This window comes from Ips typographus, linkage group LG9, assembly GCF_016097725.1.
Source record: "Ips typographus isolate SLU linkage group LG9, UJ_Ityp_2.0, whole genome shotgun sequence".
NCBI classification, from domain to species: Eukaryota; Metazoa; Arthropoda; class Insecta; order Coleoptera; family Curculionidae; genus Ips; species Ips typographus.
The window spans coordinates 2,422,941-2,442,369 of record NC_138430.1 but is presented as its reverse complement, the minus strand read 5'-3'; the positions used below and the strand labels follow the sequence as shown (position 1 = coordinate 2,442,369).

Genomic DNA, 19,429 nt, shown 5'->3' with positions numbered 1-19,429 from the left:
CAGAGGAATTTACCAGAGTCCTTATTCTTAGAAAAGCTGTTTAAAATGTGCAGAAGCCTCTAAATACTATTGAAAACGTCCTAAAACACTTTACAAGTGTCCTAACCCTAAGAAAAATTGTTTATAATGTCCAGAGCTCCTAAAAATGGTCAGAGAAATTTACAAGAGTCCTTAATATTAAAAAAAATCAATAATAATGGAGAAACAAAGTAAAGACAAAATTAATAATCACGCTAAAACAAACAAACATCACAAGTCTTTAACGCAGCCTAACTAAAACGTGCCTCGTGACGTCACGCGGCGTTTAAACTTGATAAATTCGTTATGCCTTATCAGAAATAGAAAAAACTTTGCAGTACCCTTTTTCGTAAGTAATTAAATTTAACGAAATGAAAAAAAGTGCGCAACAATTTTCTTCAAATATGAGTTATTAAATACTAATTAAGAAAATAAAATACCTCGTCCTTGTTTTCCCATTGGTTCCGGATTGGTCACGGTGGTTCCAAAGAACCCTTTCCATTCCAAACGACCGTACAGTCCTGCCCAATGATTATGCCTGTCGCCTGTATGGGGCAAACACCACGGTATAAGGGTGTTGATTTGTTTGTCTGTTGGATCGCAAGTGCCGCCCTTTGCGCAAAGGCACACGCCTCGCGGCGGATCCGATGCTTTTTGTTTTTTACTTCTATCAAGTGAAATACAGACAAAAAGTCAAAACACAATACCGGACTTAATAATTGTTTTAAAGTTGACAAAATACAAAAATAATACTGTAATCAATAATAGGTTATAATAATACTTACCTGAACAATTAACTTTCTTACTAAATACTCACCACTGTGCGCTAATATAATTCATAAAAATAACTAAGTTTTTAAATCGAAAAACATCGCGACTAAATTAATAAGGACAAACCTAAATTACCTGTACGGGTAAAGCAGTACTCCGGTACTGATCTCGTCCTCTAATCGAACAACGATATTAGGTAAATCCCGCCAGTCCGAGCCTGGACTCGTTGGAATGTGAGAGATGCGCGCCTCCACCATTGAAGACATTTCCTTGCAGATGTGATCACGGAGTAGTTCACCTTGACCTAAATAAATTATCTTAAATGAAACTCAAAGTACGTATATAAATAATTAAAAAAATGCAGGAAAATTTAAATATTCAACTGTATCTAGATTTAGGCCCGAGTTGTCGATAGTTGGATTACTTTAACTGAAAAACGTAATTCAATTACTTTCGAGTAATTGAATTTTTGAAATAGTAAAAGAAAAAAGTGTTTTCTGCTACTCAGACTTGCAATTTACAATTTTATTTTTGTTTAAGCTTATTTAATAGGACAATTTACGAAGATTCCAAAAATGTGCTTAATACAGTAATTTTTCCACTCTAAGTGGATTTAACAGGAGTTTTCGTCCCTAACTGTCCTTTCAAACTGTTTTTCTGGCAGTTCAAACTTTGACACCGCTTTAATCACTGACTGTACCAAATTTTCTAGTGGTTTTTTAGGTTATTAGATGGGAAATTTAATGACGATTCTTTAAACAGTAATTTTGTCACTCCAGGTAGGTTTTACTTTCAAACTGTGTTACTGTTATTTCAAACGTAGATACCGCTTTTTTCACTGACTGTATTTTTGTAGTGTTTTTCAGGTTATTAGATGGAAAATATGGGGATCCCAAAAATATGCTTAAACTGTCATTTTCTCCCTCCAATTCGTAGAGAGAAAAGCGGTGTCAAAGTTGAACTGGCAGAAATAAAATTTAACAGAACAGAGGGAGAAAATTGCCTGTAAAACCCACACAGAGTGAGAAAATGACAGTTTACGCACATTTTTAGAATTCTCATTAAATTTCCTACACAAAAACTTGAAAAACACCACAAAATTTGGTACAGTCAGGGAGAAAAGCGGTGTCAAAATTCGAACTGCCAGAAATAAAATTTAACAGAACAGAGGGAGAAAATTGCCTGTAAAACCCACACAGAGTGAGAAAATGACAGTTTACGCACATTTTTAGAATTCTCATTAAATTTCCTACACAAAAACTTGAAAAACACCACAAAATTTGGTACAGTCAGGGAGAAAAGCGGTGTCAAAGTTGAACTGGCAGAAATAAAATTTAACAGAACAGAGGGAGAAAATTGCCTGTAAAACCCACACAGAGTGAGAAAATGACAGTTTACGCACATTTTTAGAATTCTCATTAAATTTCCTACACAAAAACTTGAAAAACACCACAAAATTTGGTACAGTCAGGGAGAAAAGCGGTGTCAAAATTCGAACTGCCAGAAATACAATTGAACAAAACAGTCAGGCAGAAAATTGCCGGTAAAACCCACACCGAGTGAGGAAATGACAGTTAACGCACATTTTTAGAATTCTCATTAAATTTCCTATCCAATAACTTAAAAAAACGCTACAAAATTTGATACAGTCAGGGAGAAAAGCGGTGTCAAAATTTGAACTGCCAGAAATACAATTTGAAAGGACAGTCAGGGACAAAACCGCCTGCAAAAACGACTTGGAGTGAGAAAATGACAGTTTTAATCACATTTTTAGAATCCTCATTAAATTTCCTATCCAATAACTTTAAAAAACACTACAAAATATGGTACAGTCAGGGAGAAAAGCGGTGTCAAAGTTGAACTGTCAGAAATACAATTTAACAGAACAGTCAGGAAGAAAATTGTCTGTAAAACTCACACAGAGTGAAAAAATGACAGTTTTATGCACATTTTTAGAATCCTCATTAAATTTCCTATCCAATAACTTGAAAAAACACTACAAAATTCGGAACAGTCAGGGAGAAAAGCGGTGTCCAATTTGAACTGCCAGAAATACAATTTGAAAGGACAGGCAGGCACAAAATCGCCTGTAAAACCCACTTGGAGTGAGAAAATGACAGTTTTACGCACGTTTGTGAAATCCTCATTAAATTTCTTATCCAATAACATGAAACAACACTACAAAATTTGGTACAGTCAGGGAGAACAGCGGTGTCAAAGTTGAACTGCCAGAAATACAATTTAACATAACAGTCAGGGAGAAAATCGTCTGTAAAACCGACTTGGAGTGAAAAAATGACAGTTGTAAGCACATTTTTGGAATCCTCATTAAATTTCCTATCCAATAACTTGAAAAAACACTACAAAATTCGGAACAGTCAGGGAGAAAAGCGGTGTCCAATTTGAACTGCCAGAAATACAATTTGAAAGGACAGAGGGACAAAACCGCCTGCAAAAATGACTTGGAGTAAAAAAATGACAGTTTACGCACATTTTTAGAATTCTCATTAAATTTCCTATCTAATAACCTAAAAAAACACTACAAAATTTGGTACAGTCAGCGAGAAAAGCGGTGTCAAAGTTTCAACTGCCAGAAATACAATTTGAAAGGACCGTCAGAGACAAAACCGCCTGCAAGAACGACTTGGAGTGAGACAATGACAGTTTTAATCACATTTTTAGAATCCTCATTAAATTTCCTACACAAAAACTTGAAAAACACCACAAAATTTGAAACAGTCAGGGAGAAAAGCGGTGTTAAAATTTGAACTGTCAGAAATACAATTTGAAAGGACAGTCAGGGACAAAACCGCCTGCAAAAACGACTCGGAGTGAGAAAATGACAGTTTTAATCACGTTTTTAGAATCCTCCTTAAATTTCCTATCCCATAACTTGAAAAAACACTACAAAATATGGTACAGTCAGGGAGAAAAGCGGTGTCAAACTTGAACTGCCAGAAATACAATTTAACAGAACAGTCAGTGAGAAAATTGCCTGTAAAACCCACACAGAGTGAAAAAATGACAGTTTTATGCACATTTTTAGAATCCTCATTAAATTTCCTATTGAATAACCTGAAAAAAAAAACACTACAAAATTTGGTACAGTCAGGGAGAAAAGCGGTGTCAAAGTTTGAACTGCCAGAAACACAGTTTGAAAGGACAGGCAGGCACAAAATCGTCTGTAAAACCGACTTGGAGTGAGAAAATGACAGTTTTAATCACATTTTTAGAATCCGCATTAAATTTCCTATCCAATAACATGAAACAACTTCAAAATTTGATACAGTCAGGGAGAAAAGCGGTGTCAAAGTTTCAACTGCCAGAAATACAATTTGAAAGGACCGTCAGGGACAAAACCGCCTGCAAGAACGACTTGGAGTGAGGAAATGACAGTTTTAATCACATTTTTAGAATCCTCATTAGATTTCCTATCGAATAACCTGAAAAAAACACTACAAAATTTGGTACAGTCAGGGAGAAAAGCGGTATCAAAGTTTGAACTGCTAGAAACACAGTTTGAAAGGACAGGCAGGCACAAAATCGCCTGTAAAACCCACTTGGAGTGAGAAAATGACAGTTTTACGCACGTTTGTGAAATCCTCATTAAATTTCTTATCCAATAACATGAAACAACACTACAAAATTTGGTACAGTCAGGGAGAAAACCGGTGTCAAAGTTTGGACTGGCAGAAATACAATTTGAAAGAACAGTCAGGGAGAAAATTGCCTGTAAAACCCACTTGAAGTCAGAAAATTACAGTTTTAAGATGACGTAAAACTAAAGTTTTTCATTTTGTATTAGAATAATTATTAATTTGTAAAAAAAAGTCACTTACCACCTCGAATCATTCTTTGAAAATGCGAAATCGGCTCAGAATCGTAAGTCATTTCCGTTGTATTCCAGCCATTTTCTATGTAAGGCAAATCGGCCATGGCGTCTTTCACGCTTATGGTACGATAAGGAGCGGACTCGAGCCATTCACAACCTGTAACACACCCCAATTGCTGCAAAACACTACAATACAACACTAAAAAGCCCACAGTACCATTAGTGTACTTGTAGTCATCGACCACAAATGATAACTGAGTCCCTCGTTTGTTAAAAACATGCTCAGGTTCGGGATACATTGGCAGGGTGTAACCTGGTGCAGCTGCCATTAAAATTAATCGTCGCCTGGATGTAAAATCAAATTACAATTTTTACTCGAAAAAATTGATTTTTAGTCTACCTAGTTTGAGGTACTCCATAATGCCCGGCTTGCAATATACCCCAAGTGACTTGATAACCCATTTTGACTAAGCAGGAGATGGTTAATTTCAGGACCATGCTTCGTTTAAACGAAACGAAGTTACGGACGTTTTCGAGCATAAAATATTTCGGCCTGCAAGCAACCATTTCAAGAAAACGTTTCAATAAACTCTTAAAAGTGAGATACCTGTAATATTCGCAGTAACTTAAAAATGTGGATACGAGGGAGTTTTTAAAGTGCGAGTATTGGCCCGCGTTGAAGCGGTTCATGCCGGAAAATCCTTGACAAGGCGGACCTCCCACCAACATTTCCACCTCCCCCTTCTTGGGTAAACCACGTGCCTCCCCTCTTCCTTTAATATAGTTTGATTTAAAATGTTATAAAAGAAAAAGCATTTGAAGGTTGTAATTCAGGTTAAAGTATTTGAAGTTTTGGCTTAAATGGCAGTAATTTTCAAAAATGAACAGATTTTTAGTTTCCTGAAAAATAACAAATACTTACCATCTAAAATATCATTTAAAATATGATTACAGTCCTCAGAGAACACTTTGGCGTTTGGATAGTTCAATCGAAAAGCTTGGGCGGCGGTCAAGTCAAATTCAATAGCCCATTTAGTGTCGCACACCCCCGCCTGATGCAATCCTTCGGACAAACCTCCGCAACCCGCAAAAACGTCCATCGCCCTTAAAGGACTGTCCAATTTGGCCCATTCGGGCGGTGTTTCTATGACTTTTTTAGGAGCGGACAGACCCTTCGTTTTACCCCCTAAAAACTTGACTTTATCAGTAAGAAAAAGATGCTAATTTTCAAAAACATATGTCTTTTTAAAATAATATTGTTTTAAATATATTTTTAATATAAAATTGTTCTTCCGAAAAAGTTATAACCATACATTTAACTTCTTTTCAAAATTTTAAAATTATCTATACCAGCGACTGCACAAATAACAAAAAAATGCGTTTCAAACTTGAACGTAAAAAGAACAAATTTAGGAGCATAATGTTGGCTTTAGTAAGGTTTTGTTTGTAGGAAAATTGGTAGTTTGGCAACACCGCACTGGCAATTGTCAAAACAACTGTCATATATCTCAGAAACACATCTTGTTTCGAAAACTGTAAGCAAACTGTGTTAAACTGTATTTCTTACAAATTCTAGGCAAATTTTGACAGTTTTAAGTTTTAACATTAGTGACAGATATCACGCGATTTTTGGAGGATAATTTAGCTAGGTAGTCACGTGACTACTGTCAAAATAAGTGTCATAAATCTCAGAAACACGTTTTGTAGCGAAAACTTTTCTGAACCCTGATTCTTCAAACTTCTGAGCACAGTTTGCTTGTCAAACCCACTTGGAGTGAGAAAATGACAGTTTTGTGCACATTTTTGGAATTCTCATTAAATTTCCTCTTCAATAACATGAAAAAATATGGTACAGTCAAGGAGAAAAGCGGTGTCAAAGTTTGAACTGCCAGAAGCACAGTTTGAAAGAACAGTCAAGGACAAAATCGCCTGTAAAACCCTTTTGAAGTGAGAAAATAGCTGTTTTAAGCACATTTTTCGAATCCCCATTAAATTTCCTATTCAACAACATGAAAAAACACTACAACATATGGTACAGTCAACGAGAAAAGTGGTGTCAAAGTTTGAACTGTCAGAAACACAGTTTTAATGGACAGACAAGGACAAAATCGCCTGTAAAACCCACTTGGAGTGAGGAAATGACAGTTTTAAGCATATTTTTAGAATCTTCATTAAATTTCCTATCCAATAACTTGAAACAACTTCAAAATTTGGTACAGTCAGGGAGAAAAGCGGTGTCAAAGTTCAACTGTTAGAAATACAATTTTAAAAGACAGTCAGCGACAAAACCGCCTGCAAAAACGACTTGGAGGGAGAAATGGTAGTTTTAAACACATTTTTCGAATCCCCATTAAATTTCCTATTCAACAACATGAAAAAACACTACAAAATATGGTCCAGTCAACGAGAAAAGTGGTGTCAAAGTTTGAACTGTCAGAAGCACAGTTTTAATGGACAGACCAGGACAAAATCGTCTGTAAAACCCACTTGGAGTGAGAAAATGACAGTTTTAAGCACATTTTTAGAATCTTCATTAAATTTCCTATCCAATAACTTGAAACAACTTCAAAATTTGGTACAGTCAGGGAGAAAAGCGGTGTCAAAGTTGAACTGCCAGAAATACAATTTGAAAAGACAGTCAGTGACAAAACCGCCTGCAAAAACGACTTGGAGGGAGAAAGTGATAGTTTTAAGCACATTTTTAGAATCCTCATTAAATTTCCTATCCAATAACATAAAAAAACACTAAAAAATTTGGTACAGTCAGGGAGAAAAGCGGTGTCAAAGTTTGAACTGTCAGAAACACAGTTTTAATGGACAGACAAGGACAAAATCGCCTGTAAAACCCACTTGAAGTGAGAAAATGACAGTTTTAAGCATATTTTTAGAATCCTCATTAAATTTCCTATCCAATAACATGAAACAACTTCAAAATTTGATACAGTCAGGGAGAAAAGCGGTGTTGAAAGTTGAACTGCCAGAAATACAATTTGAAAAGACAGTCAGTGACAAAACCGCCTGCAAAAACGACTTGGAGTGGAAAAATGACAGTTTTAAGCACATTTTTAGATTCCTCATTAAATTTCCTATTTAATAACCTTAAAAAACACTACAAAATATGGTACAGTCAGAGAGAAAAGTGGTGTCAAAGTTTGAACTGCCAGAAACACAGTTTTAATGGACAGACAAGGCAAAATCGCCTGTAAAACCCACTTGGAATGAGAAAATGACAGTTTTAAGAAGATTTTTGGAATATTCATTAAATTTCCTACTCAATAACCTGAATAAACACTACAAAATATGATACAGTCAGGGAGAAAAGTGGTGTCAAAGTTGAACTGCCAGAAATACAATTTAACAGAACAGTCAGGGGCAAAAGCGCCTGCAAAACCCAGTTAGAGTTAGAAAATTACAGTTTTAAGCACATTTTTGGAATCCTCATTAGATTTCCCATCCAATAACCTGAAAAAAAACACTAGAAAATTTGGTACAGTCAGGAAGAGAAGCGGTATCAAAATTTGAACTGCCAGAAACGCAGTATTTGTAATTTACTGGCAAGTAAAATATTTACTTTACCGGTAATTTACCCATAACTACTTTTTAACTAAAACCAACATTGACCAACCTTTTCCTAGAGCTCCAATTTTCTTGCACACTGAAGGAGCGTCAACGCATTCGTTCTTGTCGAAATCGTACTTTTGTTCAAAATAAAACCGTAACGGACCTTCCATAGACCATTTGGAGGGCGACTGGACATTGTCGACGTACATTAAATAACATTTTCCGGCCACATTAGAAAACGAAGTTGTAATTACTGAAAAAAATCAATCAAACAAACCCACATAACGTTAGTCAAATTCGGTACCTTTTTCGGTCCAAAAAACCAGCGTCAAATCGACTGAATCGACCAGAGACGTTCTCGAAGTGTCCTCGGGACGACAAAACAACCTAGTGGTGATTTTAATCTTTTTCTGACTGTGTATTATTATATCCTCGATTATTCCAATTACAAAAGGTCGAGGAGTGTCAGAGTTTGATCCTTTGACGTTGTCCGCTTTTTTTCGGTAGTACTCAGGGTAAACGTTTTCGTCCACGTCTTTTTTCTATTCGTCAAAAATTGATATTAAAAAGCAGACCAGAAAAAAATCCAAATTACCAAGTCGTAAGAATCGGTAATAACTTCCTTAAAAGTGTATACATCCGGTGACAGTAACACTCCACTTCCAATGTAAAACTTTTGATTTTTCCATGTAATTGACTTACTTGCTTCATCATAGTAAGGAGTGATGAACGACTGGAATTCATGGTTTCGTCTAAAATTAAGTTAAACAACAAAAGTTTTGGCGTAAAATAAGAAAAACACACTTGCACGAAATACACTCATCAATGTCCAATTCATCCGGTTTAATATCAATAAACCGACTGAGTTCGCACTCGTATCGTTTGGAAAAATAAAAGTTTTCACCGTCGTCTTCTAGTTGTGGAACTGCTGCGTCGCTTCCGCCCAATTCAGACCAATTGGCTGGCGTTTTAATGTATTCTACCTGTTAATTAATACAGAGTGGTCAGTTTAAAATATTGCTCATGGATAGATGGTTAATTGAACAAAAATCGTGAGTGATACAGAGTGAAAACTTAAAAATTACACCATTTTACTCCTAATTATTTTACTTACTGAACAAGCTATAGTCAAAATGTTTACCCTAGTTTACTAGTTAAGTAAGTTTTAATCTGCAAATGCTTTAGAAAAATTGGACGATCCAAAATGAATAAGATTGAATAAAGTTGTCTCGCTTATTATTCGAGAAAATACTAGAAATAATTTTCAGGAAGCGTCTCGACACCACTAAAACAAAAAATGTCCAAAAACTCTGAAAATTGATTTGAATCCCGGAATTTTAAGCCTGTAAGTCAATTCTCAACTCTTAAGTCATGTAATTTGTAGAAAAACAAGCTGTCAATTTAAAGCCAAAAAAAAACTTGAAAACTGACTTGACAGACAAACTTACAGCGTCGAAATCAAGTTTCAATCAGTCAGTGTTGGAAATTGAGTCAAAATACTTGGAAATTGACTTGCAAATTAGAATTTTAGGTCAGTAAGTCAATTTTCTAGCATAAAGTCAATTTGAAGCCAGAAAACTACGAAATTTCAGCCCAAAAATTTGAAAATTTACTTGAATGATAAACTTAAAGGGTCCAAATTAATTTGCAACCAGTAAGTGTTGGAATTTGAGTCAAAATACTTGAAAATTGACTTACAAGTTGGAATTTTAGGTCAGTAAATCAATTCTCAACTCTTAAGTCATGTAATTTGTAGAAAAACAAGCTTGAAGGTAAATTTTCTTTAATGTCAATTTAAAGCCAAAAAAAAACTTGAAAACTGACTTGACAGACAAACTTACAGCGTCGAAATCAAGTTTCAATCAGTCAGTGTTGGAAATTGAGTCAAAATACTTGGAAATTGACTTGCAAATTAGAATTTTAGGTCAGTAAGTCAATTTTCTAGCATAAAGTCAATTTGAAGCCAGAAAACTACGAAATTTCAGCCCAAAAATTTGAAAATTTACTTGAATGGTAAACTTAAAGGGTCCAAATTAATTTGCAACCAGTAAGTGTTGGAATTTGAGTCAAAATACTTGAAAATTGACTTACAAGTTGGAATTTTAGGTCAGTAAATCAATTCTCAACTCTTAAGTCATGTAATTTGTAGAAAAACAAGCTTGAAGGTAAATTTTCTTTAATGTCAATTTAAAGCCAAAAAAAACTGGAAAACTGACTTGACAGACAAACTTACAGCGTCGAAATCAAGTTTCAATCAGTCAGTGTTGGAAAATGAGTCAAAATACTTGGAAATTGGCTTGCAAATTAGAATTTTAGGTCAGTAAGTCAATTTTCTAGCATAAAGTCAATTTTAAGCCAGAAAATTACGAAATTTCAGCCCAAAAATATGAAAATTTACTTGAATGATAAACTTAAAGCGTCCAAATTAATTTGCAACCAGTAAGTGTTGGAATTTGAGTCTAAATACTTGAAAATTTATTGAAAAACAAGCTGAAAGGTCAATTTTCTTTAATGAAGTCAGTTTAAAGCCAAAAAAATGACGAACTTTGAGTTAAAAACCTTGATAATTAACTTGAAACACCAACTTAAAGCGTCCAAATCAAGTATTAATCAGTAAGTGTTGGAATTTGAGTCAAAATACTTGAAAATTGACTTACAAGTTGGAATTTTAGGACAGTGAATCTTTTTACAAGCATAAAGTCATGTAATTTGTAGAAAAACAACCTCAAAGGTCAATTTTCTATGATGAAGCCAATTTAAAGCCAGAAAATGACATAGTTTGAGCCAAAAAACTCGAAATTGACTTGATAAACAAAGCGACCAAATCAATTTTCAACCAGTAACTGTTGGAAGTTGAGTCAAAATACTTGAAAATTGACTTACAAATTGGAATTCTAAATCAGTAAGTCAATTTTCAAGCAAGACTTTATTGAAAATAAGCTTAAAGGTCCATTTTCTATGATAAAGTCAATTTTAAGACAGATAATGACAAAATGTGTGTCAAAAACTTGAAAATTTACTTGATAGACAAACTTTAAGCGTCCATATCAAGTTTCAATTAGTAACGGTTGCAATTTGAGTCAAAATACTTGAAAACTGACTTAGAAACCGGAGTTTTAGATCATCAAGTCATTTTTCAACTCTGAAGTCCTGCAATTGGTTGAAAAACAAGCTGAAAGGTGTAATTTCTTTGAAAAAACCAAAAAACTTGAAAATTTACTTAAAACACAAACTTAAAGCGTCCAAATCAATTTTCAGTCAGTAAGTTGAGTCAAAAATACTTGAAAATTAACTTAGAAGTTGAAATGTTAGATCAGTAAGTCATTTTCCAAGCAGGAAGTAATGTAATTTGTTGAAAAACAAGCTGAAAAATTTGAGAGTAAATTTTTAATCAGAAAATGACCAAACTTTGTGTCAATAGGTCAGAAGTCAATTTTCAAGCAAAATGTCATATAATTTGTTGAACAACAAGCAATCAATTTTCTTTGAAAACTTGAAAACTGACTTTTAAAGCGTTTAAATCAATTTTCAGCCAGTAAGTGTTGGAATTTGAGTCAAAATGCTTGAAAATTGAGTTACAAGTCAGAATTTTAGACCTTCAAGTCAATTTTCCATTATGAAAGCTTGTAATTTATTGAAAACCAAGTTGAAAGGTTGATTTTCTTGGATTAAGTCAATTTATAAAGCCAGAAAATAACAAAATTTTAGCCAACACCCCCATGTACCCAACTTTTTACTTTTTTTGACAAAACCAAAAATTGAAAGTGCTTATTTGAACTAATATAATGTCCTTTTGCATAAATATGCCATTTTGACAAAATTAGTATTTTCCTAATTTTCAAATGGTTATAGCGCCGTTATTTAAACTCTTTGAACAATTTTCTTTAACTTTAACTATCTTATAATCAAAGTTTGAACCATGTATTCTATTATAAACTGGACTTAAGTTAAGGGTCTTACCTTAGCTTTCCTAATAATACTACCCAAAGGCAAATCATCACAATTGTCAACTAGAAATAGTTCTCTAGGATCTGCGGTACCACTTAAAATCGTGTCACTGCCACGACAAAACAACAAACCGTGAAACATAAATTTCTGTGGTAAATTGTCGTACATGTGCACCACTTTAGCCACCCATAAAGGCTCATTAGGGGTCTCAGACTTTAAAGTAATAAAATCACCTACACTAACTTTAATACCATCTGAAAAAAACAACAAAACTTGTAGTAAAATAACTGAGATACACAAAAATGTCTCTCACCGATAATCACAGAAGAATAACAGTCGTACGTTTTGTACTTTTTAACAGCCTTACATTCCCAAGCGATATTTTTATGTAATATACGTTTTGAGCAAGATTTTACTTTGGTATTTACTATTTTATCGTCCACTTCGTCTTCGTTGTCTGATAATTCCGCATTGGCTATGGCCATGTTAGGACACCTTTACAAAAAGCATTGTAAATTTCAATAAACAAGCTGAAAGTAACGTACTTTCTGGATTTGCAGGACTGTTTCATTTTGCCAGGTCCCCCAAACTTGCACATGTCTTTGCAAAACGTGCACTGGCCGCAATCGGGAGATTGACACGCTTCGCATATGCCGCATCTTTGTTTTTTCGGTCCTTTTTTCTCGTTATTGTTACTGGCCATTTGGTCCGGGAATATTTTTTCGAAAAATTCGTGAACAAACTTGGTCGTTACCGCTTTTGTCCATTGGGGACGTTTTTTTCATTTTGATACTCTGTTAAACCAACTATTTATGAACTAACTAACACATCTATTAGGTTTTGATACTAATTAGTAGAGTCCGAATTTCTAGAAACCAACATTTGATATCTAATGTGAACGATTTACGCAAAAACACGTAATTTGACAGATTTTTTATTCTTTTTTTCTTCTTATTTGCTGCTATTTTTCGTTTGGTAATATTAGGGACAAGTGGGGTAAATGTAAACGAGGTTATATGTTGTGTAAAATAAGTTCTTTGACAAAAAAACGCAGGAGTTTTGACGTAATCTTATTGGTTCTGTAACGTAGTACAGTGGGTTATTTTAGCCCTAAGTGGTAATATTGACTTTTGCTATACTGAGATATTGAAGGCTTTTGAACGACAAAAACATACCAATCATCTGTTGCAAAACGGATGGAAGTATTAATTTACAAACTTAACCTGACCAAATAATTTCCTAATGCTCTGAAGTAGTCTAAAAAATGTAAAAACATTCCAAAACACTATAGAAGCTCCAAAATGCCTCGCAAAAGCTTACGAAACAGCCTAGAAGCTTCCAAAAGCTTCTAGAGCAGTTTAACAGCTTCCAAAAGTTTCAAGAAGCGTCTATAAGGTTCAAATGCCTTAAAAGCAGTCCAGAAGCTTCAATGCTCTTTAAACTGTCCAAACACCTTACAAATGCCCCTAAAGTAGTCTAAAAAGGTGTCAAAATACTACAAAAACTCTAAAATGTTTCTAAAGCAGTAAAAAACCCTTCCAAAACAGTCTGGAAGCTTCTAAAAGTTTTTAGAACACTCTAAAGGCTTCCAAGTAATCCTCAACTAGTCTAGAAGCTCTCAAAAATTTTCAAGGCAGTCTAAAAGCTTCCGTATGGTTCTAAAGCAGTCTAAAAGCTTCCAGGAGTTTCTAGAAGCGTTCATAAGCTTTCAAATGCTTTTAAAGCCTTCAACGCTTTTAAACTCTCTAGAAACCTTCCAAAGGCTCCTAAAGTAGTGTAAAAAAAATCAAAATACTACAGAAATAACTTCAAAATGCTTCTAAAGCAGTCGAACACCTTCCAAAAGCTTTTAGAACATCTAAAAGCTTCCAAATGCTCTTTATCTAGTCTATAAGTTCTGAAATCATTTCAAGACAGTCTAAAAGTTTCTGTATGCTTTTAGAGCAGTTTAAAAGGTTCTAAAAGCTTTTAGAACCGCCTAAAAGCTTCCAAATGCTCTTTATCTAGTCTAGAAGCCTTGAAATCATTTCAAGACAGTGTAAAAGTTTCTGTAGGCTTTTAGAGCAGTTTAAAAGGTTCTAAAAGTTTCTAGAACCGTTTACAAGGTTTCAAATGCTTTTAAAGCAGTCCAGAACCTTCAACGCTTTTAAACTCTCTAGAAACCTTCCTAATGCTCTAAAGTAGTGTAAAAAAATTCAAAATACTACAGAAATAACTTCTAAATGCTTATAAAGCAGTCGAACCCCTTCCAAAAGCTTTTAGAGCAGTCCAAAAGTTTCGAAATGCTCTTTATCTAATCTAGAAGCTCTAAAATAATTTCAAGACAGTCTAAAAGTTTCTGTATGCTTTTAGAGCAGTTTAAAAGATTCTAGAACTGTCTACAAGGTTTCAAATCAGAACCTTCATGCTCCTAAAGTACCTAACTAACTAAAAAAAAAATCAAATCACTACAGAAAGTCCAAAATGCTTCTAAAGCAGTCGGAAGCTTTTCAAAACGGTCTAGAAGCTCCCAAAAGCTTTTAGAACAGCCTAAAATATTCCAAATGCTCTTCAACTAGTCTAGAAGCTCCCAAAAAAATCTAGAACCGTCTAAGAGTTTCTAAATGCCTCTAAATCATTCCAGAACCTTCAATATGCTCTTTAAACTGTCCAAAACCTTCCAAATGCTTCTCAAGTAGTTATAAAAGTTTTCAAAACACTTTAAAATCTTCCGTATGCTTCTAAAGCAGTTTAAAAGCTCCAATTCTAGAATTTGAACTCAGAAAAAGTAAAAAAATTTGCATCTCTGAAAGAGTGCTTTTTTGAGGAAAATTATTTTGATTTTAAAGTGCTTTTTTTCACGATTTTAGTGCTTTTTAATCCGGACTCTACTAATTACGAATAAAGAAGGTATCCAAAACACTACCCGTATTTTTTTTTAAAGAAGAGATGTAAGTAACAATCAAAAAATGTATAATTTTACTGAACTAAGCTAGAGTCGTGTTTTGAGGTCACTTTCGCCGACATTCACATGAACGCAAAGTAGACCAAATTAGTACAGTCAACGAACCTAAAATTTATATTTTGTAATACACTTTACGTGTTTACAGAAAGTCTAAAATGGATATTTCAAATAAAAGTTTACTGTTACAAATTTAAATTCTACTCAAACTTTCCAATGTTTCATGTATAACGACTTATTCTTAAAAAATTTATTTTTTTGGGATATTTTTAATTTACAGACACTAATTTGACCCATAAGAAATCATTATATTATGTAACAGACATTTAGGAGTATAAATGATACTTTATATGTGACTCAGAATAAATAAAGAGTCCAAAAAAGTGCTTTCCAAGAAAAGCCTAAATATTGAATTTCCCATTCTGGAAACTTCACTGATGTAAAAAAATAAGAGAAAATGGACATTATATAATGTGAACCTTTTTGAACGACAAAATATGATTTTTTGACTGGAAATTGCATCAGAAGTCTCAAAATTCCGTTGGGATTTCAGGGACTGTGAAAAGCTCAAAATGTTTGTCTTGAACTGCTCTTTCACCTCCCCTAATTGCCAGCTAATCCTAACTGGGAGAAATGATTGTCAATATTGAAAATATTGGTTTGTTATAGATAATTGGATTTTTGTTAACAGCAGAATTGAAGCACAGCTCTAGTTTACCACAGTAAATAAACATACAAATTAAATAAGAAGGATCGTTCAAATCATTTTTAAACCGAAACGCACGAATAAAGTAAACTTACCTTATTTTCCAACTTTAAAATCTTTTTTCTCTGTTTAAACGTGACTCCAGCTAATTTAATTATGGATCGCATACAGGGTAAGGAAATTAACGGTTGTTCCTCTTCCTCTGGAAAGTTATTATCAATATTCACCACCTAAAAACAGAATATTTAAAACATTTAAAAAAAATAATAGTTTGTACACAAAATTCCCACCTGATCGCATAAAAATTGAGCATTTTGAATTAGCATGTCTTCAGCCGAGTCATAGCAGCCTAAACTTTCTATATGCCGCGCCAAATCTTCATAACTCGGATTGTCCAAGTACCGATCTAATAGAAATTCAACAACAATTTTGACCAGAACAATTTTTTTTTGGATTCTTTGGAAAATCGGTTCGTAATCCACAGACGGAGCCATGAGGTAATATTCGGCAAATTGGGTGGTGAAAGCTATAGGCAATTTGGCACCACCATCGTAACCGGCTGTCCACCTGGAAATTGTACATTAAAACACCAAAAAACGCTACTTTCTGTCCCAGGAGAAGTGACAGTGACGACATTAGGTGCGTTTGTAGTACAAATTTTAGACCTCTAACTTGAGGCCTTCATGAGATGTTGAAGAAAAACTAGAGTCAACTTTGACGACCTCTAGCGGCCAAACAGTACAACTTAGTCCTGTCCGCTTAACGTCACGTGATAGCCCCATTTAATAGCTTTCTTTTGTTATATGGAGTGTCTATACAGAATGTTTCAAATAAGCGAGTTATGGAAATTTTTTTGGACAATTGCATAAAAATTTACCCGAAAATGAGTTTTTCCGAGACTGTCTGCGTGGTTTATTGGATAACCGCCGCCACTTTGGTACGATTCAATTAAAACTTAGTACGGTAAATTTTTACCTTGGAAACACGATTTTGCTGTCAAAATGACAGAAATCGAAAATAATTGTATTTGTAATGTCAAAATTACAAATACAACTACACAAAATAAATAGTAAAATAAACGCAAATTACAGCTGGAAAAAAGTCGAGAAAACTGTCAAAAACGTTTAAAAAAAAACAAACTTCAGTTCCTTTGACAGTTTGTCACGTGACACCGGTACGTTTTTTAAATATGTTGATCAAATGACACATTGTCAAAATTACAGTCAACATCAACAAAGTCAAAATATCAGCACAAACATTCAGTCAATGACGTTAAATTTCTATCTCACTCAGTTCACATGTAATAGAAAAGGAACGACTATTATTACGTCACTGCCACTAGCCCTGGCACGAACCTTACCATTCTACAATAGGCCCTAAATCATGAGCGGGTATTCCATTTTCGATACTAGAATTGCCATCATCAATTTTTTTGATATAACCCGAAAATCTGAGAAGCACGTCCTTTTCAATTAATCCAGAATCAAAACCGCACAAGTGTCCTTTTTCGTCATAAACACTGAAACCTGTTATCTGAAACAACCCAAAAGTCAATTCAAAGTTCAAATGTGGATGTTAGGACTGCAAAACCTGATGAGTTGGAAAGTCATCCTGATCGTTAAACTCCTCTTCCTTACCAGTAAACACTGACAATTTCTCATCGGTGAGAGCCACAAATTCCTCACAAGAATTATTAGGATGACCGTTATACAACAGGACCGAATCCAGGCCCTGTTTGCATACACTGCATCTGTCGTTTTTGATTTTTGAAAATGCTAACTTTATAGTATTGTTCGTTAAAGATGTTGGTTTTTTTGATTTAAATCTTTTTGAAACTGATACAGGTTCGTCTTCAACACTATCTCGATCTGCTTCTTCATTGTTATTTTGTGAGTACTCGTAATTTGGCTCTGTATTACCGTTGGAATGGGTTAAACGTTCCAGTGAGGTACTAGCCATTGAAATTGGACTGCAAAAAAATATGTTATTTGAATTTGGAGATTATACAACTAGAAATGGTAATTTAAATTTTGTTTTAATGTAGTAAAAAAATGACAGTTTTAAGCACATTTTTGGAATCCTCATTCATTTTGCTATTCAGTCAGGGAGAAAAGTGGTGTCAAAATTTGAACTAACAGAAACTTAACAGAAACACAGTTTGAAAGGACAGTCAGGTACAAAATGCCTTGTAAAAGTCACTTGGAATGAGAAAATGACTGTTTTAAGCACATTTTTGGAATCCTCATTAATTTTGCTATTCAGTCAGGGAGAAAAGTGGTGTCAAAATTTGAACTGACAGAAATACAGTTTGAAATGACAGTCAGGTACAAAATGCCTTGTAAAAGTCACTTGGAATGAGAAATGACTGTTTTAAGCACATTTTTGGAATCCTCATTCATTTTGCTATTCAGTCAGGGAGAAAAGTGGTGTCAAAATTTGAACTAACAGAAACACAGTTTGAAAGGACAGTCAGGTACAAAATGCCTTGTAAAAGTCACTTGGAATGAGAAATGACTGTTTTAAGCACATTTTTGGAATCCTCATTCATTTTGCTATTCAGTCAGGGAGAAAAGTGGTGTCAAAATTTGAACTAACAGAAACACAGTTTGAAACGACAGTCAGTGACAAAATGCCCTGCAAAACCCACTTATAGTAAGAAAATTACTGTTTTAAGCACATTTTTGGAATCACATGTAGAGAGTGCTCACTACATTTTTTTTAACACCCTGTAGCTCAATAAGTAAGGCCTTGGGGACCCATGATATATTATATAGACTTTTTACCTTTAAAATACCTGAGAATATTTCCTGTAAAATATTTAACACTTAAAAACATCCTGTATTTATTTAGGACTCTTTGGAAGGTGTTTTTTATTACTGACATGAAAGAAACAATAGATGGCCTAGGTTAGGTTTGAATGGTTAGTTTAAGGGGCTAATTTTAAGGAGATGAACATCATTATTATCAACTTAATAATATCCAGTGTAATTATACTGGACCAATACAGTAATAAATGTTTAAAAGGTTAAGAAAGGTATTAACATTAAAAGAACAGAAAAATATAACAAACTTATGTGATAATTAGAAAGTTAAATGATCAAGTATCTCAAAAATCAGCATGTAAAGTGAAATTCCAAAGTTATAACCCTTGAAAACCACCCCAAACACTTGAGTTAGTTAATTTATAGGTATCACAAGTAATTTTAAATGGGTTTACCTATCAAAAGCTACTTACCAGCAAATAAAAACATTCACACTAAGATCCTAACGGCAAGTTTAGTAAAAAATTATGCACTTTAGAGTATTTTTTTTCCTTAACATTGAATTATAAACATGCAATGCAAAATACAAAAATTTACTAGTACAAAAAACGTTAATAAACAATAGTTAAGATAAGAATAATAAAACTGAGTCAGTTGAATAAAATTAGTATCAAATTAGTATGATACATTAAAATACAATTGAAAAATAAGAAAATAGAAATTTTGTGGAAGGATCAGAGCAGCTGTTCGGCGGGAAAAATGTGACATTTCAATGTTATGGAAAAAAACCTAACCACAATTTACTTGATCTTCTTTTTTAAAAGTGAGTGGCCAAATATGATTGGAAGAAGAGGTATTTGTCACGTGATCTTAATTTTTTCCTTTTTTTA

The 19,429-nt window shown here is 33.9% G+C and overlaps 1 protein-coding gene across 1 annotated transcript in view; it reads right to left on the bottom strand.

Moving 5' to 3' along the window:
* The window catches only part of LOC145733387 (DNA (cytosine-5)-methyltransferase PliMCI-like), a 23,718-nt gene extending 4,289 nt beyond the window's left edge, over window positions 1-19,429 (bottom strand). Inside the window, 19 exon segments of the mRNA XM_081986175.1 lie at window positions 459-685; window positions 925-1,093; window positions 4,629-4,778; window positions 4,839-4,966; window positions 5,022-5,174; window positions 5,229-5,394; window positions 5,544-5,807; window positions 8,247-8,435; window positions 8,487-8,724; window positions 8,778-8,934; window positions 8,987-9,165; window positions 12,143-12,384; window positions 12,444-12,625; window positions 12,676-12,922; window positions 15,869-16,007; window positions 16,068-16,344; window positions 17,138-17,310; window positions 17,368-17,746; window positions 19,013-19,429. Coding sequence (XP_081842301.1) covers window positions 459-685; window positions 925-1,093; window positions 4,629-4,778; window positions 4,839-4,966; window positions 5,022-5,174; window positions 5,229-5,394; window positions 5,544-5,807; window positions 8,247-8,435; window positions 8,487-8,724; window positions 8,778-8,934; window positions 8,987-9,165; window positions 12,143-12,384; window positions 12,444-12,625; window positions 12,676-12,922; window positions 15,869-16,007; window positions 16,068-16,344; window positions 17,138-17,310; window positions 17,368-17,736 — 3,649 coding nt within the window. The 5' untranslated portion in view covers window positions 17,737-17,746; window positions 19,013-19,429.